Raw genomic sequence first — 19,253 nt, 5'->3', positions numbered from 1 at the left:
TCAGTTTCTATTCAGCAGCCCACTATTTATAGAGAGTTTCCACTGCTGTAGGGGACTTAAATGAATATAATACATCCAGGGAGTGTGTAATGTGTCTTCTTACTGTATGTTCAACATGACAGTCAACAGAAAGCTGCTGAATTCACCTCATTGTGGCTAAAATCACGTTTTTCCGTCATGTATGGTTTCTGTTCTTATCTGAACCCTGAACAGTAGTTTGTGGTTCCTGCAGCCGGCTGTTTGATCATTTTAATGACAGATTTCTTTCTATGTCATCGTAATTCCAATGTTTGCACAGTTTTGTTGTCGCAGCGAACTGCTTTGAGTGATTAGCACATTTTCACGCGGAAAGGGAAAATCAAGGGAAATCACCTGCTGCACTGACCTGCTTTAAACATGACTTACTTAGTGGACAATTCAAACCCCCATACAATTATGATACTTGTAAGGCTACTTATAAGTTATAATTCAAACTTTTGCTACCACCATGCTCTGTTCGAAGTGAAAGCGCCATGTAGCCAATTTGCTCTTTTGTTCCCTTGTTGTTCACATAGCACTGATTGTTAACATCAGCGATGCTTGTTAACATCAGCGATGCTCTAAAATCAGAACTGTGCACACGCTGTTCTGACTCTGCACTTGGCTGATTTCTTACATCAGTTAGTCATCAAATGTACCCCTTACTCATGTAATGCTGGTGAACGAAATGTTGGAAACCCATCAGAACCACAAAATACCCTGTAATTTAAATAGAAACTTCTCAAAAACCAAACATTTTAGAACTCTCATTAAAAAGCAGGACTTATTTCAAGGCTTTTGTGTGCGACTGCATCCGCTTTAGCAAGAAACAAGACAGCAACCTGATGATTGACTATAGTTGATAAAATAATTAACATGTTTATTTTAATTTATTTCTCACACGTAATAGAGGCAGCAGACTTTATGGGCTTATTTTGTTGTAATTGTTTAATTACCGTTGCCTTCAAACAAACAAAAACACCAGTATTCTGTTGGGTTTCTTGTGTTCACCCCCAGTTTTTATAAATCATTATTTTAAATCCATGATTGTTCTAGTCCACCAATCCCTGAAGAAAAGTATCTAAGAGCAGCCATGTTTTAATGAGCCAGCTCTGTTTTTTTTGTCGGCCCAGATTACGAAAGCAATTAGCTGGAAGTCGCTGTCGGCTGTGAGTGGCTGCAGGGAGCCATTTGATTCAGTTACTTTAAAAAGTATTTCCCAGTGTTTACAGGCATTAGCTAATTAGTATCCTTGTAAGCATATGCCAGAGACATTTTAAGATTAGCCTCTTAATTGCATGACTTACTTAATTAAAATGAACCACATGCATTGTAACCCAGTTGAGTACACTCAGGTTCTTTGCAGCCATGGCTTTAGGTTTAATCTAACTCAGTGCTCACGATGACTGATGCCAGCACATGTTAGCACACTTAGAACATTTTGGACAACAGACATTACTGATTCAGTGCTTTACTTTCATTTCCTGCGCTGCTCATCTTCCTATTTTAATGTGACTCTTTAATTGACTTGAACATCAAATCAAACTTTGTATGAAGAAAACCAATAATCAAGGCTTTCTCACATTAAGGAAAAGTTGCTCTTTCTTTTAAATTGTAATTTTAAATTCCAGTTCTTGAACCATTTCTTTGCCTTAGAAGTCATTAAGAAGTACTGCTATATGATACACTCATGCACAAACCTAAATGACAAAACTATAAAAGTCAAGTTTTATACTTGAAGAATTGAATGGAGTTTGCAATTATAAAGATGTTTTCACACACACAAAGCTCCTGAAAAGTTCACAGTTGCATGTGTGAACACAAACTGCCATGCATGTCATCCAGACTTTTATCTGGCTGCCACCTGGAACATTTGTGCTTGAAGTCGGGGGTGAGCTGATGTGTGCATGCTGCTGGTAAAAGTCAGAAAACTTCACCATGGGTGCCTAGTAGGGGAGATGAATTTTTATACTTCGTCTGGTGCGATCCATAAGCATTTACATATTAAAAACTGTCATTACAGGGTCTGACTCTGCCCCGATCTGGGAATAACTTGTACCTTTTACAATATCAGTGTCCTTTTTATATCATGTCCTGCCTCCTGGAAGACGCCCCCAAACCCCCCAACCCTCCCCTTCCTGCACAACAGCAAAGACGTCACAAAAATGTCAGCTGTTTGCACTTGTGATTTGCTGCAGTCTCAGCAAAAAGTCCTCTTTTGCCATGATAGGGTTGTTTTATTTATTTCACATTCTCCCTTTGACTCATCCTCATATTACATGTTCTACATGCTAGAAACACATATATTTCCCTCCTGCTCTTTCCCCTCATACTCTGAATACAGAAATGCTCTGGCCTGCACCTTTGGCTTGACCTTCCTAATGTCCCCCACCCCCCTTCTTAAGCACTGGCCCCAGGACAGAGCTTACCAAGTACTGCCACAGACGGGTTGCACATTTCCTGCCCCCGCATACTAGACGTGTCATTGCCCCAAGGCCCACAGACCGAGAATAACTATTCCCAAAACCAAGCATGAGTGTTTAAACATGCCCCCAGTAACTGTGGTCGTGGTATCTGACAGATCCTGCTAAGCACCAAATCATTTCACAAGGAAAAGGTCCACCTTTCTTGTCTGAGCTTTCACACTAGCTTTAGCTCCTGGCAGTGTACAAATACCTACCGGAATACAACCCCAATAGGGAAGTCACTTAAATGCCAACCATGTGGGATATGCAGGAGTCGTGCCTGGGCTGAGCCATCTTTCATACGTGAGGACAGTTTAAGCAACACATGAATCCTGTGTTAACAACGCCATAATTACTCCCAAAGTGCCAACAGCTCTCACAGTCAGCGGGACATTCAGACCATACTCGTCCAGTGTATTGTTCTTTACTTGTTTCTCACAGAGGGATATCACAAAGTGTCTTCTCTCTGCATTCTTTCTTTTCAAGTCATGATCTTGATTATATAGATTTGATTTGTACTGGCATTTAAAAGCTGTGAACAACTCTCTGCATGAGTAAACGGTGTGCACGAAAAAGTTTCATAGCCTAAATATATTCCAAACTTACAGGAACTGAAACAGCTGCTAAAACCCATTTGTGTTGCTGTTTCTTGGACTCATGTCTTGAATGGCATAGTCAAAGATCACACTCTTGATAGAAAACAGAATACAAATAAAGTAGCTCCTTAAGGATTTGACATTTACAATACAACTTGAGGTCTCAAGTTGTCTCAATTCTTCAGCAGCATTTGGTTTCATTTCTTTACAGCCAAAAACAAAAAGTTTGAATGAATGAGTTTGGTCCAAGTGTAGCCTGGTTCCATGTTTGGCTGCCCAAATCTGGGATTTGTGAAATGAATTCAACACATTGGGTGTACCGTGGTCATTGATGACTCTCAGTCTCTGGTTGAAAGAACAGTCTTGCCAATAACAACATTGTAGTCATAATTACAAAATGGTCATCTCATGTGCCATAATGGCTTGAGAAAAACTGTCACAAACATGCTCAGTTTATGAGCACATAGGCATGCTATAAAAACTCACTTTAAAGGGCTAACACAACCCTTACATGTGCATTGTTTTTGATTGGCACGACAAATTGGAATTCAACAACTTCTGTCTGCAGGCTTTTTGTTGAACTTCAAATGTCACAGGACAGATATATCACTACTGATGGGAGGTGCAAATATTCCCCTTTCCCAGGTGTACATAGACAAAATGCCAGCCAGAATAATTAAAGCTAATATAAGTCAACGTTAATATCAAATTATTTTTTTATATAAACAATAGCTCACACGACTATTTATGATCCACAGAGAATTAACAACAAATGGAGCCCAATGGAAATCAAAGGAATGTTTCAGGTCATTGTTTCCTTTTTTATTGGCTGCTGTAATGGGTGAAAAAGGAAAACATCAGTGATGTGCACAAATTAAATTTTTGGCTGCCAGCAAGTGACCCAAAAGATTACCTATTGCAAGTTGAAATTCATTTAAACTGCTGGTTTAAGCTAGGTTAAGCAACTTTTGAAAGAACTTGCAAAGTAAGCTAGGATAACTGACCCAAAACACATGGGTGGCACTGCCTCAGGACAAGGCAACGTAAGCATTTGGGAGAGGAATGCAGGGGATCCCTTACATCATTAACTGTGTCCAACTACCGTAAATGGATGGTAAATAGACTTCAGCTTGTATAGCGCATTTCTAGTCTTATGGTGCAGGAACTGGAGCATCTAGATGATGCCGATGCCATGTTGGGTCCAATCGTGTCCAATTGAGGTATATACATGCAACAGAACATTTCTAATTGCATGTAAACTAATTCTTGTACAACTAGATAGCTAGCTTTAAATTGTGGACGACTGCACTCGTCAAAATGTTCTCATTCAGGTAGAAAGGCTGGTTCGACATCCTGCCGTCCTATTAAGTACACTCAGTGCATCAAATAAAGCCCTGTAACAGCCATGGATTAATACATGATTTTTTCATTTAGAGCATTAGATTCATTGTTAGCTGTTGCTTAAGAATTTAGCCCTTTAGGAGGCAACTGACAATTCTTCAGGGTTAATTCGATGCCTGTTTTGATGTCATGTTGATAAAGTGATGGAATATACGATCAGGAGAACGTATATTTGTGTTCTATTTTGAAATTGCCCAGACTTTCTGTGCATATCCTTTGTCTTTCTTTCTGTCTGGGTCGATCTATGCTGTCCAACTTGCAGGGAGCTCCGTCAATAATAGACTCAGAGCGTGTTTGAAACAGTGCAGAGCATAGTGGCGCTGCTGGCATGCTCCAGAGATGGAGGCTTGCTGTGGAAACAGGAGCATTGACTGGAGTGGCAGGCAACGGCGGCTTAGTGCGCGGCGGTGACGGAATGTGGTGCGCACGGACTACATGGAAATTTGCAGTAACTAACAACATGTTCTTTTAATCTCTGTGGCTACCTAAATTGAAAAAAGAAAGCCATCAATACATTTGCTTTCTATTAACATCCACCTTCACTTCAAAGTAGAATTTGTGACCCAGGGAACAATTAGATTAGAAGAACTCCAGTGGGTTTTGAAATGTTGAATGTTTGATTGGTTTGCACTCGAGGACATGTCATTTTAATGCTCTCGTGTCGGGGGTTTGCATACACAAAATATTTGTATAGCTCAGTAAATGATTGATTCTCAGTGGGAGTCTCCAGTGCTCCGTTGCCAGGCATGCGAACGTACAGACTGTACCATAATGCGTGTGGTTAATGTGGGCAGATATTCCAGTCTCTGTGTAGGCTAAGTTGATGAGCCCTGTCTCCTCGTGTGGCTTTTCTAATCTCTGCTCACCAGACACGTGATGAGTTTCTGCTAGTCTTTTGTGAGGAAATTGAGTTTTTCTAGTCAAATGCCTCAACTATTGATGATACAGTGAATTCCTCATTTTTTTTTAATGATTTTCTTGGTTAGTTTGGAGGCTTATTTTTATTTTAGACACTTCCGTTCTGAATAAAGCTCCTTAATATTTGTTTTATTTTGATATAAAAGTTAAATCCATGTTCTGATAGAGATTAGAATTTTCAATATTTTGCCTCTGACGTAATAAAAAGCCCATGGCTGGATGTGCAGACTGGTTGATGGCAGATCGACTGTATCCAGACTGGTTGATGTGTATACAGTATGTGGATTGACACAGATTGCCCCTAAAATCCACCTCAACCTCGCCTTCATGGTTTAATCAGCGTAGTGGGGCTAAGCGACTGGAAAAAGACAGACGTAGGATTGGAATCTGTGGAAACCATTAACATGAAGGCATCTCCTCTAGCCTACCTCTCACTTTCTGCTACACAACTCCAAAGGCCCCTCTTTAAAAACGAAGTCCAGCCACCATCTTGATCTATAAAGATCAATTCTGCAGCTTGAAGCCAGATGACATATAAGTTAGATCTCTCTGCTACCGGCCAACCTGGCAGACGGCACGCTAGGTGAACCACCCAGGGGTCAGCTTTTCCAAAAAAAATTGCATCACATGTGAAAAAAAACAAAACACATGTAGACTGAGAAGGTTAGCCTGAAAAATATGAAGGAAACAGAATGTTAACATGATTCTCTTACGCAGTTCCTCATGTTCCTTTATTTGAGAGACAGACACAAAAAGATGCCAAACGTTTTAATGACACAGTGCCAGTGATGATGTGTTACCTTAACTTATGTCATGTAAAATGGCTCCATGCATAGATTAATCATGGCAAAAATGGGAACAAACTGGTATTTTAGTTGAAGCTTAAAGAATTTGAAAGAAAAGTAACAATAAGTGCATTCTGTTGTTAATAATAATAATAATGTTCAATAAGGTCGACAGTAATCTAAGCAAACTGAGATTTAGTGATGCATGTCAATAATTTCAAATATGGCTATAACAGCTTCTTTAGCCTGAGGAATCCTCTTGTGGATTCAGCACACGGTTGGAGAAAGGGAAAATATTCATCGGGATGTTCTCGCTCAGTGGTAAATATTACAATATAGTAAAACATCCTGCTAATTACACAGATACTGATTCAGGAAATTAATCATTTACATGCAAACTATGGATTTGGGAAATTATTTAATTGATTTAAAAGTAATTTTCTTCCACTTAAACATAGTTGGAATCTACAGTTAGAGCTGTGGCTAAGCTACGGTCAACTCTGTAGTATTGTTAAAATGTACCAAACTAGCTTCTTCTACTCACAAACTGAAACTGAACATTTACACTGATGCCAAAGTGACACGAGGTGAACAGGCCTACACGAATCAGCACATGCAAAAAAAAAAAAAAAATGTATTGCTCTTATTGGTAATCCATGGATGAAAGGTTGAAATTATAAAATAAAGGACTTAGACAAAAGGACAAAAGGTACATGAGAAAGCTGCTGCAGCTGGTATGATCTGTGACAACTCCAGAGGCCAACTCTACGATCAAGCAGCTGAAAGAAATGCCACTTTTCATGTTCATTAAAGCTTTGTTTGCATTATATACTTTTCTGTAACTTTCTTTGACCTTGTTCAGTTGAGCATAACGAGAACAGTTTGATCAGTCCTGGAATAGAAATTGTACAGATCATTAACCCTTCTGATTCATGAACGTATGCAGTCGTCTCAAATGGCAAGATAGAATAATGCACTCAGGTGTGGATGGGTCACCTGAGAAATCCATTTGATCTGTGTGCGTGTGCGTGTGTGTGTGACAGTGTGGAACTAGTTTCAACACAACTTTTAATAAAGCATTCTTTTGATTGTATATCCACTGTGGCATTCATGTTATACATTATTCAAATATGACTGGACTGGACTGAAGTGAATGTCGGCTTGAATACTTGACTTTGACTTTTCTGTACATTGAGTCTTGAAGGCATGTGTAGGTAGCCTGTCCACTCTAGACAGGTCGGGGTTTGGTTTAGGATTTGGGTGGGAGGTGTTCTTGCAAAATCGGATGAATGGCTGCTTGTGTTAACCTGAGTGGGAAGGGCCAATATGGATTGGCCTTTTTACCTCAGCAACCCCATCAGCTGGTAATTGGCACCATATGTCAAGCGGTTGAACTTCTCCGTAATGTGCACGTCTCAGTTCAGCCCACAGAAAAGGTTGAGCCATTATCATTTGTTTGCTACCGATCAAGGGTTAAACTCAGGTGCTGCCTCCTGCATCAATGTTTTACTTCTCTACATATATGCCATTTGTACATTTAACTTTATTAACTGACAGCTAGTATGGATTCAGAATAATTACATTAGAATGGCACTCGTTTATTTAATAGAAGAAACCAAGATTTAAAGAATACATTTGACTCCATTCATGTCAACATTTTTCTTAAGTAATCATTGTGATGTATGGTTGTCAGAGGATTTGTTCTTAAATGGTTGAGTAGTTGTTTTTTTGGAAACAGGCATGAATTTGTTAGGATATGTGCATCTATGTAAACATGAATGGATATTTATTGCATTGATCCTCAGGGGTCAATATACCCCAAATTCTTCTAATGGGCATAAATGATATATGCAGCATGGTGTAAATAATAAAACTTGCAAACACACAAATAGGATTTCATAAGGTAATGGGAGTCTGTTTTTTAACAAGAAACAGAAGAGCCAGCTTAGAGAAGTCTCAGCCATGTGGACAGACAACAAAGTTGTGTGATCTCTTCATTTATCTTCTCTTTCCCCAGACTGAAGAACCAAACACAAAGCTCTGTTTCCATAAAACATGCTCAGCTGGCTAAATGGCTGCCAGTAAGAGAAGATTGGTGGTAATGCTCTCAGACACCACACAGAAACTTGTGGCAAAGTACCATCCCAGCAGTCCACATAGACAGACTGTGTAAACATGGACATAGTCTCAGTGACATCACCCATTGGTTGGGATAATGGGCTTTCAAATGGGCTTTTTTGAATGATTGTGTATGTGGCTTCTTGGCCTTTTGCAGCCATCCTCAATAGGACACTTGATAACCTGCAGGGTTTTTACACTTTATCATTGGCTTTATTTTAACAACAGAGGTTTCTGCTTGGTTCCATGGCTGTAAAAAAAAAAAAAAAAAAAAAAAGGGCTTTTGCTACATGATGTATTAGATTATTTCAATATTGCGGGCAGGTATAAAAGATTAATGACATCTCAGAAACACAAAAGGTGCTTTTCAAATCGTATACTCAAATTATATACTAAAAGGCTGATATTTTTCTCACCGTTCATGCTGTAAAAGGTAAAAAATTAGAGGTTGTAAAATGCTGTCAATGCTTTTAGTACAAATGGAAAAGAGATATTTTGTTCTGTAGGACATTGACAGAAATATAAATTTCCCACCTAACACCCTGTTAAGCAAAACGTTTGTTCTTAATGCAGTTTTTTATGACATCACTGCCATTTTTACATCAAGGTCTTATATTTGCTCAACACTTGGGACCCTTTCATGTGAAACACCATGACTTGAGGTTATCCTGTTTACACAAGATAGAGGCAAGTGTGTCTCATAGGTGGGAAGTGTTTATCTTGAATATACCTTCAGCTGCAGGCAAAGACGCCTATCCGGGGATTATTTTGAACTCCTGTTTCAACCTTGGTCTTTGAATTTAAAGGCTGAAACTGCAAAGAGCTTGCCTAGGGCTAATTCACACACGAACAAACATCCAGTGCAATTATTTTGATTAACAAAGTGAATTGTCTTGTATTTGATTGCTTCAATTACTTGTAGCTTCAAGAAGAAAACGTTTAACAAGAGAGAGAGTGTAAGTCTCAAATTTAAAGTTGTCAGATATTGATTTGTCTGAAAAAAACAATATGCCTTGTAAAAATGAATAAAGAGTAATCTTTATGAACTGCCTGGTCTAGGAAGTCCCATAATCAATACGTTAAAACTTCTCAGAAATTATTTGCAAGTCTTTAAGGCATATTAACCAAAATGTTGAGTCAAATGTGCTTTTGTTTTGCTTTTTTTTTAATCATTTGGAAAAAGAAAGCATTTGAGAAAATAGATAAAGTTTCTCTCAAAGTTTCCAATGTAGGTTATTTTTCTAAAGTTGTTTGTTTTAAGCGGGGAATTGAAGGTTTGCATCTCAGTTGTGGTAATTGATGCTTTGTGGCTGACTTGATTCACTTTAGTGGCAACAACAACAACAACAGTTTTTAAAAACTCCTATTCTCTATCTTATAGGAGGAGATGATTGATTATGAAGCTAAAACCAGAAGACCTTTAGCTTAGCTTAGCATGAAGATTGGTCCCTGGGGGAAACAGCTGGGCTCCATCTAAAAGGAACACATTATAACTTCAAGTACCTTGAAAGATGATAAATCTTTAACGGGATTGAAATGCAATTATCAAAGCTTATTAGCAAATTGTTACAAAAATAATGTTAAAATTATGAATTGACAGTATCATAAAGTAGCAGCAGAGAAGAACACTTTTGGTAAAGCTATTGGTAAAATAAAACTTCACACACTTTTAAAGATAACAAACCAACAATTATCTTCTCATTCATCAAATAAATGAAAAAAAAGTTTACAAAAATTAGTTGGATTTAGCAAAAAGACTAGCATCAGGTTGAATCAGGGCTCTTTTCATGAGAAAAGTGAACTTAAGGTTATTTGAATAATGACTTTCTAACATGTTTCTTGGCATATGACATTAATTTAAAGAAATCGGGTTACCAATCAACCAGTTGAGGCTCCAGTCAGTTGTTGATCTGCGCCAAGAACCCAGCACATAGTTTTTAGATTCAGGATTTGTATAAGATACAACATGCTTCTTTATGAGTTCATTGAATTTATGTTTTTTTGTTTGTTATTTTTCGAACTGATCCAGGCTGCCTGTTTTCCCTCTGTTTTTAGTCTAGGCTAAGCTAAATGTATTATAATAACTGTCCACAAAGGCTCCAGCTTCATATTAAACTGGAAGAAATAAAAGTAAAATCAATATCCTCACGTCATTTTCCATAACATCTTAGTATTCCTTTTATGCCTGCTTTGAAAATGCGAGCATCACTTTTTAAAAATACGCCACATAAAAGTTCTGCTCTCTGGTGCCTGTGCTATGGAGACGTAGGTACATTTTTTTTCCTCACAGGTGTTTTTGCAGTGATAACATACCGGTACTTTCCTCCACCCTCAGTTTTTATTGTCCCCTTCTCTGCCTTTCACATCAACATTGCTCACAGCGCTGCTCAGCACAAAGAGAATTCCTGCACTCTCTTGATATTGATATGTGGTCTATGTTTGGCCTCCCTTTTACTGTGATCCATACAGAGCTGAGGAGGATCATCATTACACCTTAGAACCTTCTGGAATCAAAGCTTTCACCTTTTAGAGCTGATGTACCTTTCTTTAAGCCTCTCTTTTTCCCGTAGCAATTTTCACCTCAGAACATAAATAAGAAGACTTTTCTTCTTAGCTCTTACGAACATAATGCAGAGAAGTGGATATGTGTTGAGCACTGAACAGGATTTTTAAACCCTTAAAAATGTTATTGAAGATAATCCAAGGCTTTCAAGGCAGTCCCTTCTAAATGGAATGGAAATACTCTACTCTGTTCCTTTACCACATCTTTCCCCAACATCGTTTTGTGAAGGAATTTCTGCACGAGAGGCCGCTCAACCACACATATGGCTCAGTCTTACGCAGGCAGACAGATGGCAGCCACAGTATTAGGATTCTGCAGATTGCAGAGGTGTGAATTATGTAATCTTTGCGAACCGACTTGAGCATTTGTGTGTTCTAAGCCGAGTTTTTGGCCACTGCGTGTGCATTAACAGCTGCCGGGCTTTTGGCACTGTGGATTTTCAGGCTAAGAGTTGAAATGCTGAAAAGCCCCCTTGGGTAGCAGGGCGCTCAGGGTGATCAGGTTCACCTGCATCTGCCACTGTGGTATATGTTAACTGGGAAAGATCAGAAAAGTGACATGTGTGCATGCTGTTTTTCTTCCACTGTGAGCTGGGGAGAGTTGCTGGACAAAAGACAGCACATCCTTTGTTGGCAGAGGTGTAGTTTTCTCCTCCGCTTGGAAAACTGGGATCCAACTAAGGCTGTTTGGGAATGGACAGGAAACCCCACTCATTCCCCCTCTTTCTCTTGCGTCATTCAGCTCTGGAATGATCGTATTATAGCGCGCTGTGCACATTTCAAATTACCTTGAGTTCTAGCCCACCTACTTGGTGAATTTTCTTTCCCTCTGTACAGCCCCCAGAATGTCCCTTCTTCCCTTGATGTGATGCTATGAGCTATGAGCAGAAAAACCGCAGCCAGTCTTAACAGCTCTGTGAAGGCTCATCGGGATGCAGACAACATTCTGCTGAGAGAAACTGTTGACACTTCATCAGGCTGAACTACATCTTCTCAACTTCGATCGACATTTTATTTGATACCCGCACACACCTTGCACTTAGCCACACAGGCATACAGCTTGATGGCAGACCATTTCACCTCATCAATTAGAAGAAAAAGTGCGACATAGATAAAATAGGAGACGAAGAATGAGAAAAACAACTTGACACCGTGATGAAAGCCTGTCTGCATGTACCTTCCAGCCTGTAATTGAAGCGCATACTAATTAGTCACATTACTTCCTGAGAAAGAGCATGTGAAAGTGCTGTGAGCAAACGTATGCTGATAACTTCCTCTTCCTCATTCTGACCTAACCATGTACATATAGTGTGTTTTTATGAAAAAAGCATGGTTTAATGATATTTGGCAACACATTGGTTGAACAACAACTAAGCATACTATGATGGATAATGCATAACAGTGTGCATTGGGTGTCATTTTTGATGAATGGTTTACCAACATATATCCTTCCAAATGTCAAAACTTCCATCTGCAAGTGCGACTCTGAGGCAGATGTAAGGAGAGGTGAATAAATATGATATGACGGGATGTTGTGCTTTGAGAGCATAACAGCTTATTTCCCATATTTTCAGGTTATAACTGTGATACAAAAGGATCTTTGAATCACGACGTATCTGATGGTTCTTTAAGGCTCAGCTGTTAAATGGCAGGGATAGTGAACGTTTCCTTACATACAGCATGTATCAACTATTTCATCACATGTAAAGCAGTGAATTACGCTTTTTTTTTTTTTTTTTTTTTTTTAATAAAGCAACACGAATAGAGATACTTTGATGTTTTCAGAAATGCACAAAGCTCTTGAAATTTGGGTTAGTGACCAGTATGATCACAGACTGGGATACCAATTTGATGCTATTGCTGAATGGCGAATGTGCAGAGCTTCCTCACGGCACTGTTGAGGATTCACACTCTGAAAAGGGCTACTATGAATATGTCTTGTCTCCTGAGGCTCCCTCGCCCCGTCACACTATCAGGTCCATAACTGAATAAGCATCTCAGGAAGATTTCAGAGGCATGATTTAGTGTAACCCATCCCTGGGTGTAATGCAGTTAGAGTCTCTTTTAGCTCATTGTTTTAAATCTGACAAAATTTTGCAACTCTTTGGGCGGACTTAGAAGGATGGGTCAGGAAAACTTAGACCTAGTCTAGTTGTAGTCTAATCTAGTAGCCTACCATCATCAGAATCCACTTTATTGGCCAAGTGTTGGAACACACAGGATTTTGACTTCTCTTTGTGCAAAGAATTCACAACAAGAAAACATTTGAAACATGTCAAAAAAAAAAAAAAAAAAACCTCTAGGAACTTCACAGCATGTGCAGCAAACAGAATCTTCCCTCTAGCGTAGTGGTTATTATGAACCTGATTGGTCAGCAGAGGCTAACCAGCGCGAGCCGGTAATTGAAGTTGTGTATCGTTATAGATTAATCAAAGCTGTTGATGTGTGACTCACAATATGTGTATGCATCTGTGCCTGCAATCTAGAGGACACAGACCCTCTGTTGTTGGAGCTGGTGGCCTGAGGCAGACTAAGACAAATAATATTATGTCGACGCTAAGCGGAAATAATAGCCATGGAGGGGGGGGCACAAACACAGAGCAGGAATGAGGATGTTATATAAGCTGATGCACGTTTGATTTGATGTCATTCGTTGTAGTTTCATCACACAGTGACTTATCCACCATGATTAACCTGAAAGTGATGAGAAAAGAAATGTGATTAATGGTGTCCAAATGGAGAAGCTTTGTGCGCCCCAGCTAATTTGCTCCATACAGAATTTTGTTTTATGTCTTTGTATGAATTGTTCTCTTCTTTTATTGACAGATTGATTCATATCTGTATTTGTATTGTGTAAATAAAACAAGAGTAGATGAATTACCCAACAAAAGAAATGAAAAGAAAACCCATTTTCAGTCTCAGGATTCAACAGTACATCCTCGAAAAGATGGTGATGTCATCCGTTGTTAGAAGAAAGTGATATAATGTGTCCGCTTGATATACCTCTATTACATTGTTTTTTGTTTTTTTGTTTCTTACCTCTGTCCTGTAGATCAAAAGTGGTAAGACGGAGAAGGAGCAGCAGCTGCTGTTAAGGAGCCTGCAGTACCTGGAGCGCTACATTTATCTCATCCTCTTCAACACATACCTGCATCTAGAGAAGAAAGACTCGTGGCAGCGCTCCTTCTCTCACTGGATGGAACAGGTAAAAGATGTCTACCTCTACCTCCTCCCCGCTTTATTCTCATGTCATCCTTTATTTATACTGCTTTTTCCCTGCGGAGAGATCCAGCTGTCATTGGGCGAGGGGCGGGATTCAACCTGAACTGGTCGCCTATCAATCACAGGGCTGATATACAGAATGTAGAGTGCCCATTAACCTAACGAGCATTTCTTTGGACTGTGGGAGGAAGTCGGAGCACCCGGTGGGAGCCCACACGCATGCACAGGTAGAACTTGCAAACTCCACACAGAGAGGCTCCTCTGTCTTTTTTTTAATTTATTTTTATTTTTTTAAAGATTTATTTTTGGGCTTTTTGTGTCTTCTATTGTAGCGATAGGACAGTGGATAGAGTTGGAAGTCAGGGGGAGAGAGAGTGGGGAATGACGTGCAGGGAAGGAGAGGCGCAGGTCAGATTTGAACCTGGGTCACCCGCTTGGAGGACCACAGCCTTCGTACATGGGGCGCGTGCACTAACCGCTGCGCCATCAGCGCCCCATGAGGCTCTTGTATAACAGGGAATAGAACCAGCACCAACCACTGCACCACCGTGCAGCCCTTTCTTTTCTTTTTCTATCTCACTTTGATAATAACAGACGTGTTTTTGCTTTTGGATGTATTTTCTTCACACTGATACAAAGAAAAACAGGGAACATAACAGAAAACTTTTACTTTACAGCAAGACAAACTAATGACATGCAACAACATGCAGTGTATTATATTGCAAATTGAACTCCACAAAATGAAAATGTCAATTAAGTGCTTCCTGATGAGCAATACAAGCTGTTTCAGTGAAGTCTGCCGTAGCATTCAGGAACTCAAGTAGGATTGAAAGACTCGTTTTGACATTAAACTCTAATTTTGTGCTTTTCATTCTCCACTCTGCAGGTGTACGGTTGTCTAGTTATTGCTGTTCTATCTGCTGTTTCTGTTCTGCGGTGTGCAGGAATAATTCAGGCAGAAAAACAAGACAAGGACCTATTATTATTATTATTCCTTCCCCCCCCTCCCCACCCCCATACTCATTTTGTGGACAAGAATTTACAAGCTGGTTCTGGTTGTACTGTGGCCAGCTTCTTCACACACTCAACTTCATAATGTCTCAGCTCTGTGTTTTTGTTGGTACATTAATCGTTTGGCCAGCTGTGCCCCTACAGTAAAGTCGAGAATTTATGTGCATTCCAGACAAATGATTAGTCTGCGAGTGGCAAGACACACACACACACACGGACACACAAACACACTTACTTACACAAAAACTGCAATTAAAATATGTTGCAATATGTGAAGCTCACATGCTAGTTAAAAAACAAGCAGTTATTGGCAGGTAAACTCAAAGTGTGATCAGGTAAATGCTGCAGCTCACAACGTACATTTTAATGTAAACAGATAACACCTTTGTGTTGTATGGCTTCATTTATATTTACATGCGTTTGGTTTTAATTACAAGGTGTTAGCTTCCCTGTTTTTATCCCAGCTTTCACACCAGGGATCAACATGTCATTTTTTAACTGAATGAAGAAATTCCATAACAAAGACAGCATCAGCAGCTTAGGAGTATGTTTTTCTTTTGGCTTAGCGATTAAATCTTTTATGTTAGTATTCTCACAGCACCAACATTGAATGTCTGGAATTTATGCTAAAAGCAAACAAACAAGCCTGAATCGTAATCTGAAATCCTGCCTGCTATTTAGCAGGTATTCTATTTTTCTTATTTTCCAGCAGACAGTGTGGAGAAACATGGCCAAGAGCCTGGAATATTTGAAATTTATGAATGAAAATCTCTTCCCTTCTTTGTCCTTATCGAGCTGGAATAAACGCAAAGCAAAAACACGGAATTCCAAAATAGTCCAGAACAATAGCTGTGAAAACAGTTGTCAGAGAAATATGCACAGGCAATTGGGGCATATTCTTCCTGTTATGAATAGCAAATATATGTGGTGCATCAGAGTGACTCCTAATGGCTCAGATATGCCATGAGAAAATAAAGACATGCTCACAGGGATCAGGAATGCTGGAGGCTAAAGAGTGCTTTTCACTTTAGGATATTTGAGTGTTTTATCAACTGGATAGGCTTTCTTTCCTCATTTTGAATAAAACTGCTGTCATGTAAGGAAAACTCAGAAAATAAAAACGTCCCAAAGTTTAAAAAAAAAATCACTGAAAATAAGATGCCAGTGCTTCTGTTTTATATGTAGAAAAACTTTAGGGAAATCCTGCAATTTTGTGTGGAGTGGAAGGTATACACTCATCGACCAATTTATTAGGAACACCTTGACAGTACCAGGTTGGACCCCAGAACTGCCTTAATTCTTCGTGGCATAGATCCAACAAGGTGCTGGAAACATTTCTTTAGAGATTTTGCTCGATATTGACTCGATAGCATCACACAGTTGATGCAGATTTGTCGGCTTTACATCCATGAGATGAATCTCCCGTTCCACCGCATCCCAAAGGTGCTCTTTTGGATCGAGATCTGGTGACTGTGGAGGCCATTTGAGTACAGTGAAATCATTGTCATGTTCAAGACACCAGTTTGATATGATATGAGCTTTGTGACGTGGTGTATTATCCTGCTGGAAGTAGCCATCGGAAGACGGGTACACTGTGGTCATAAAGGGTTGGACATGGTCAGCAACAATGCACTTAACACTTAACTATATTTTTTATATTTGAAATAATGTACACAATCAGCTATTTTCATCTCTACAATAATTGCTTATTATATTAACATCATTTAGGAACTGAAGCATTTTAGAACATGTGATTTATTTAAGCTGTACTAATGGAATTAGTGCTGCAGAAAATCATACTACACTGATTTGACCTAGACATCAAGTAAACATGGAGGACCTTTTGAAATTCTACAATCTGTGGAACAATGAAATGTGTCTGTCTGATTCTCCCCGCCAATGTGGTTGATAAAAGCACTATTTGATTTATAAACCCAGAAACAGTTTTCTTCTGTGAAGGGAGGCTCAGAGTTCGGTTGTAGATGTTGATTGTGATGCTGGAGATGATTGTGATCATCTTGTTCATCGTACGGGATGCATCGGTTCAACATCGATATCGACCGCCCTGTTTTTCAGACATCGGCAAATAATGTGACACGAGCCGATGTCAGTAGCTGATGTTCGTCTGTTGTGCCAAATCAATTTAATGCGGACATCTAGTTCTCCTCCCCATCGTACATCTTGTTCATCGTACATCGTACATGCTGTGATCTCATCATAAAGTGACCCTCTCCACTGATTCAAAGTTTTCCAGATTAATCAAAAGCTTGACCACACATCTGACTGAGCCCTTGAATGGAATTACCTCAAACTCCCGCAGTGTTAATATGCTGGAAACCTGCTGGGCATGCTCTGTCACTGCCGGCTGAAACTCTTGTGATGATCTATCAGTATCTTAAAACTTTATTTTCAACTGGTTTATAGCATTTGTATTGTTGTACATGTATTTTAATGTATCCTCATATGGTGCTATGGGGTTTTATGTAACCAAATGTTGTACATTTTAATCTGATTGTTTACACAGGCCCAACTGGGGACATGAGTTGGAAATTAGCAATAGCTATATACTCTTTATGCAGCACATCAGTTTCATGCTTTGTATTGAAATTATGTTAAATTGCATTGTCCCTATTGAAATAAATACATTCAAATTCAATCTCATAAAGAGAATCCCATTACTCTCACTCTGAATGAAGCTGATTCAAGAATGACATCCTTTGCTCACAGACTGGCACAGTTGAGTCTTGATTAGTGGGCTGCTTGATGCACAGTCGTAGACTCTGATTATGTTCGTAGGAAGCTCTGTGACTGATTCATGTTTTGGTGCAGGATTATTTGTAATTTTTAGTACACTTGAACGTCATTACCAAATGCATTACCAAGGTTATACTTGTAGACTGTATAAAATATGGACTTGGTCTCAGTTACATGATTTCTGAAGCAGAGTTTTGAAGCCCAACAATGGCAGCCACCATGTTGGAAATGCTGTTTCAATCTAACTTTTCATCAACCTAGCAACAGGCAAAGAGGTGGAGTTGAGTCAGGCTGTTAGATTCCTTGCAAAGCACTACAACTGGCCTGCGTGTTAAGTCAGATGAGCCATGTCCCTAATTCTGCGTTACTCAGCATTTCTTAAAACAGATGGGTTATGATGAAGAAATTCACTCCTTGTGCATTCACATTGGCAGAAAATTCCTGATAAACTCCTGCTGTATGTTTCAACACAAACAGCCAAATGTTTCACTCTGATTGTACCCAGAGTTTCTCCTGCCTGCCCCCTTTTATATTTTCCGCAGCAAGTTATTACTATGCTGCAATTTTATTTAAAGTGAAAGGGCTGTTAAATGAACAGTCACTTTACATGTTGTACTGCTCCCTAATTCTCCCATATATTAGTTACTGTGTGGAAGTGTGGGGGAACACGTACAAAACAAATACAGAACCAGTCTTCATTCTCCAGAAAAGAGCCATAAGAATTATAACTAACTCCAACTACAGAGAACCAACCAACCCACTCTTCATCAAACTTAAAACACTGAAACTCAAGGACTTGGTCGACTTTAAAACAACTCAAATCATCTACAAAGTAAAAAATGATCAGATACTGAACAGTATCCAAAAGTTTTTTCAGCAGAGGGACAGTAAACACAATCTCAGAGGAATATTTATGTTAAAAAAAAGAAAAAAGCATTAAGGACCAACATGAAACTACACTGTATTACAATGAAGGGTGTTAATTTATGGAACAGCTGCAGTGATGGAATGAAAACATGTAAAACATTTGGACAGTTTAAATACATTTTCAAGAATAACATATTTAAGTTATAAAATTTAACAGCCAATGGGAAAAATGGAATCAATATCAGTTGTAAGGTCTGTACCGTCTACCAATTAATATGTGTAATACATTATATCTGTTGCTTTTGTTACCGTACTTAGTTATCTGTATTATTCAACTTTATTTTTTTTTTTAAAGCTTAGCCTTGGATTAATTTATCAAGCTAAAAAGATAAAAGGGGTAGGACTGGATAAATTATTTAACTTCATCCTACACCCTTTTCGAACATGGACTGGTTAAGGAAAAAAAAAATCGAGCCACTACAGAAAGTGTGCTTTGATTGCTGTTTGCTTTGTTTGTAATGTATATTTTTATTTTA

The 19,253-nt window shown here is 39.0% G+C and overlaps 1 protein-coding gene across 4 annotated transcripts in view; it reads left to right on the top strand.

Annotated features, from left to right (window-relative positions):
- The window catches only part of pald1a (phosphatase domain containing paladin 1a), a 55,923-nt gene that overhangs the window by 28,933 nt on the left and 7,737 nt on the right, over positions 1-19,253 (top strand). For all 4 annotated transcript variants that reach the window (XM_065949579.1, XM_065949577.1, XM_065949578.1 and 1 more), the window contains one exon: positions 13,916-14,068. In XM_065949579.1, coding sequence (XP_065805651.1) covers positions 13,916-14,068 — 153 coding nt within the window. The remainder of the gene's footprint in view (positions 1-13,915; positions 14,069-19,253) is intronic.

This window comes from Labrus bergylta, chromosome 21 (assembly GCF_963930695.1).
Source record: "Labrus bergylta chromosome 21, fLabBer1.1, whole genome shotgun sequence".
Taxonomy (NCBI): domain Eukaryota; kingdom Metazoa; phylum Chordata; class Actinopteri; order Labriformes; family Labridae; genus Labrus; species Labrus bergylta.
The sequence above is the reverse complement of the archived record's forward strand: the minus strand, read 5'-3'. Positions and strand labels throughout refer to the sequence as shown.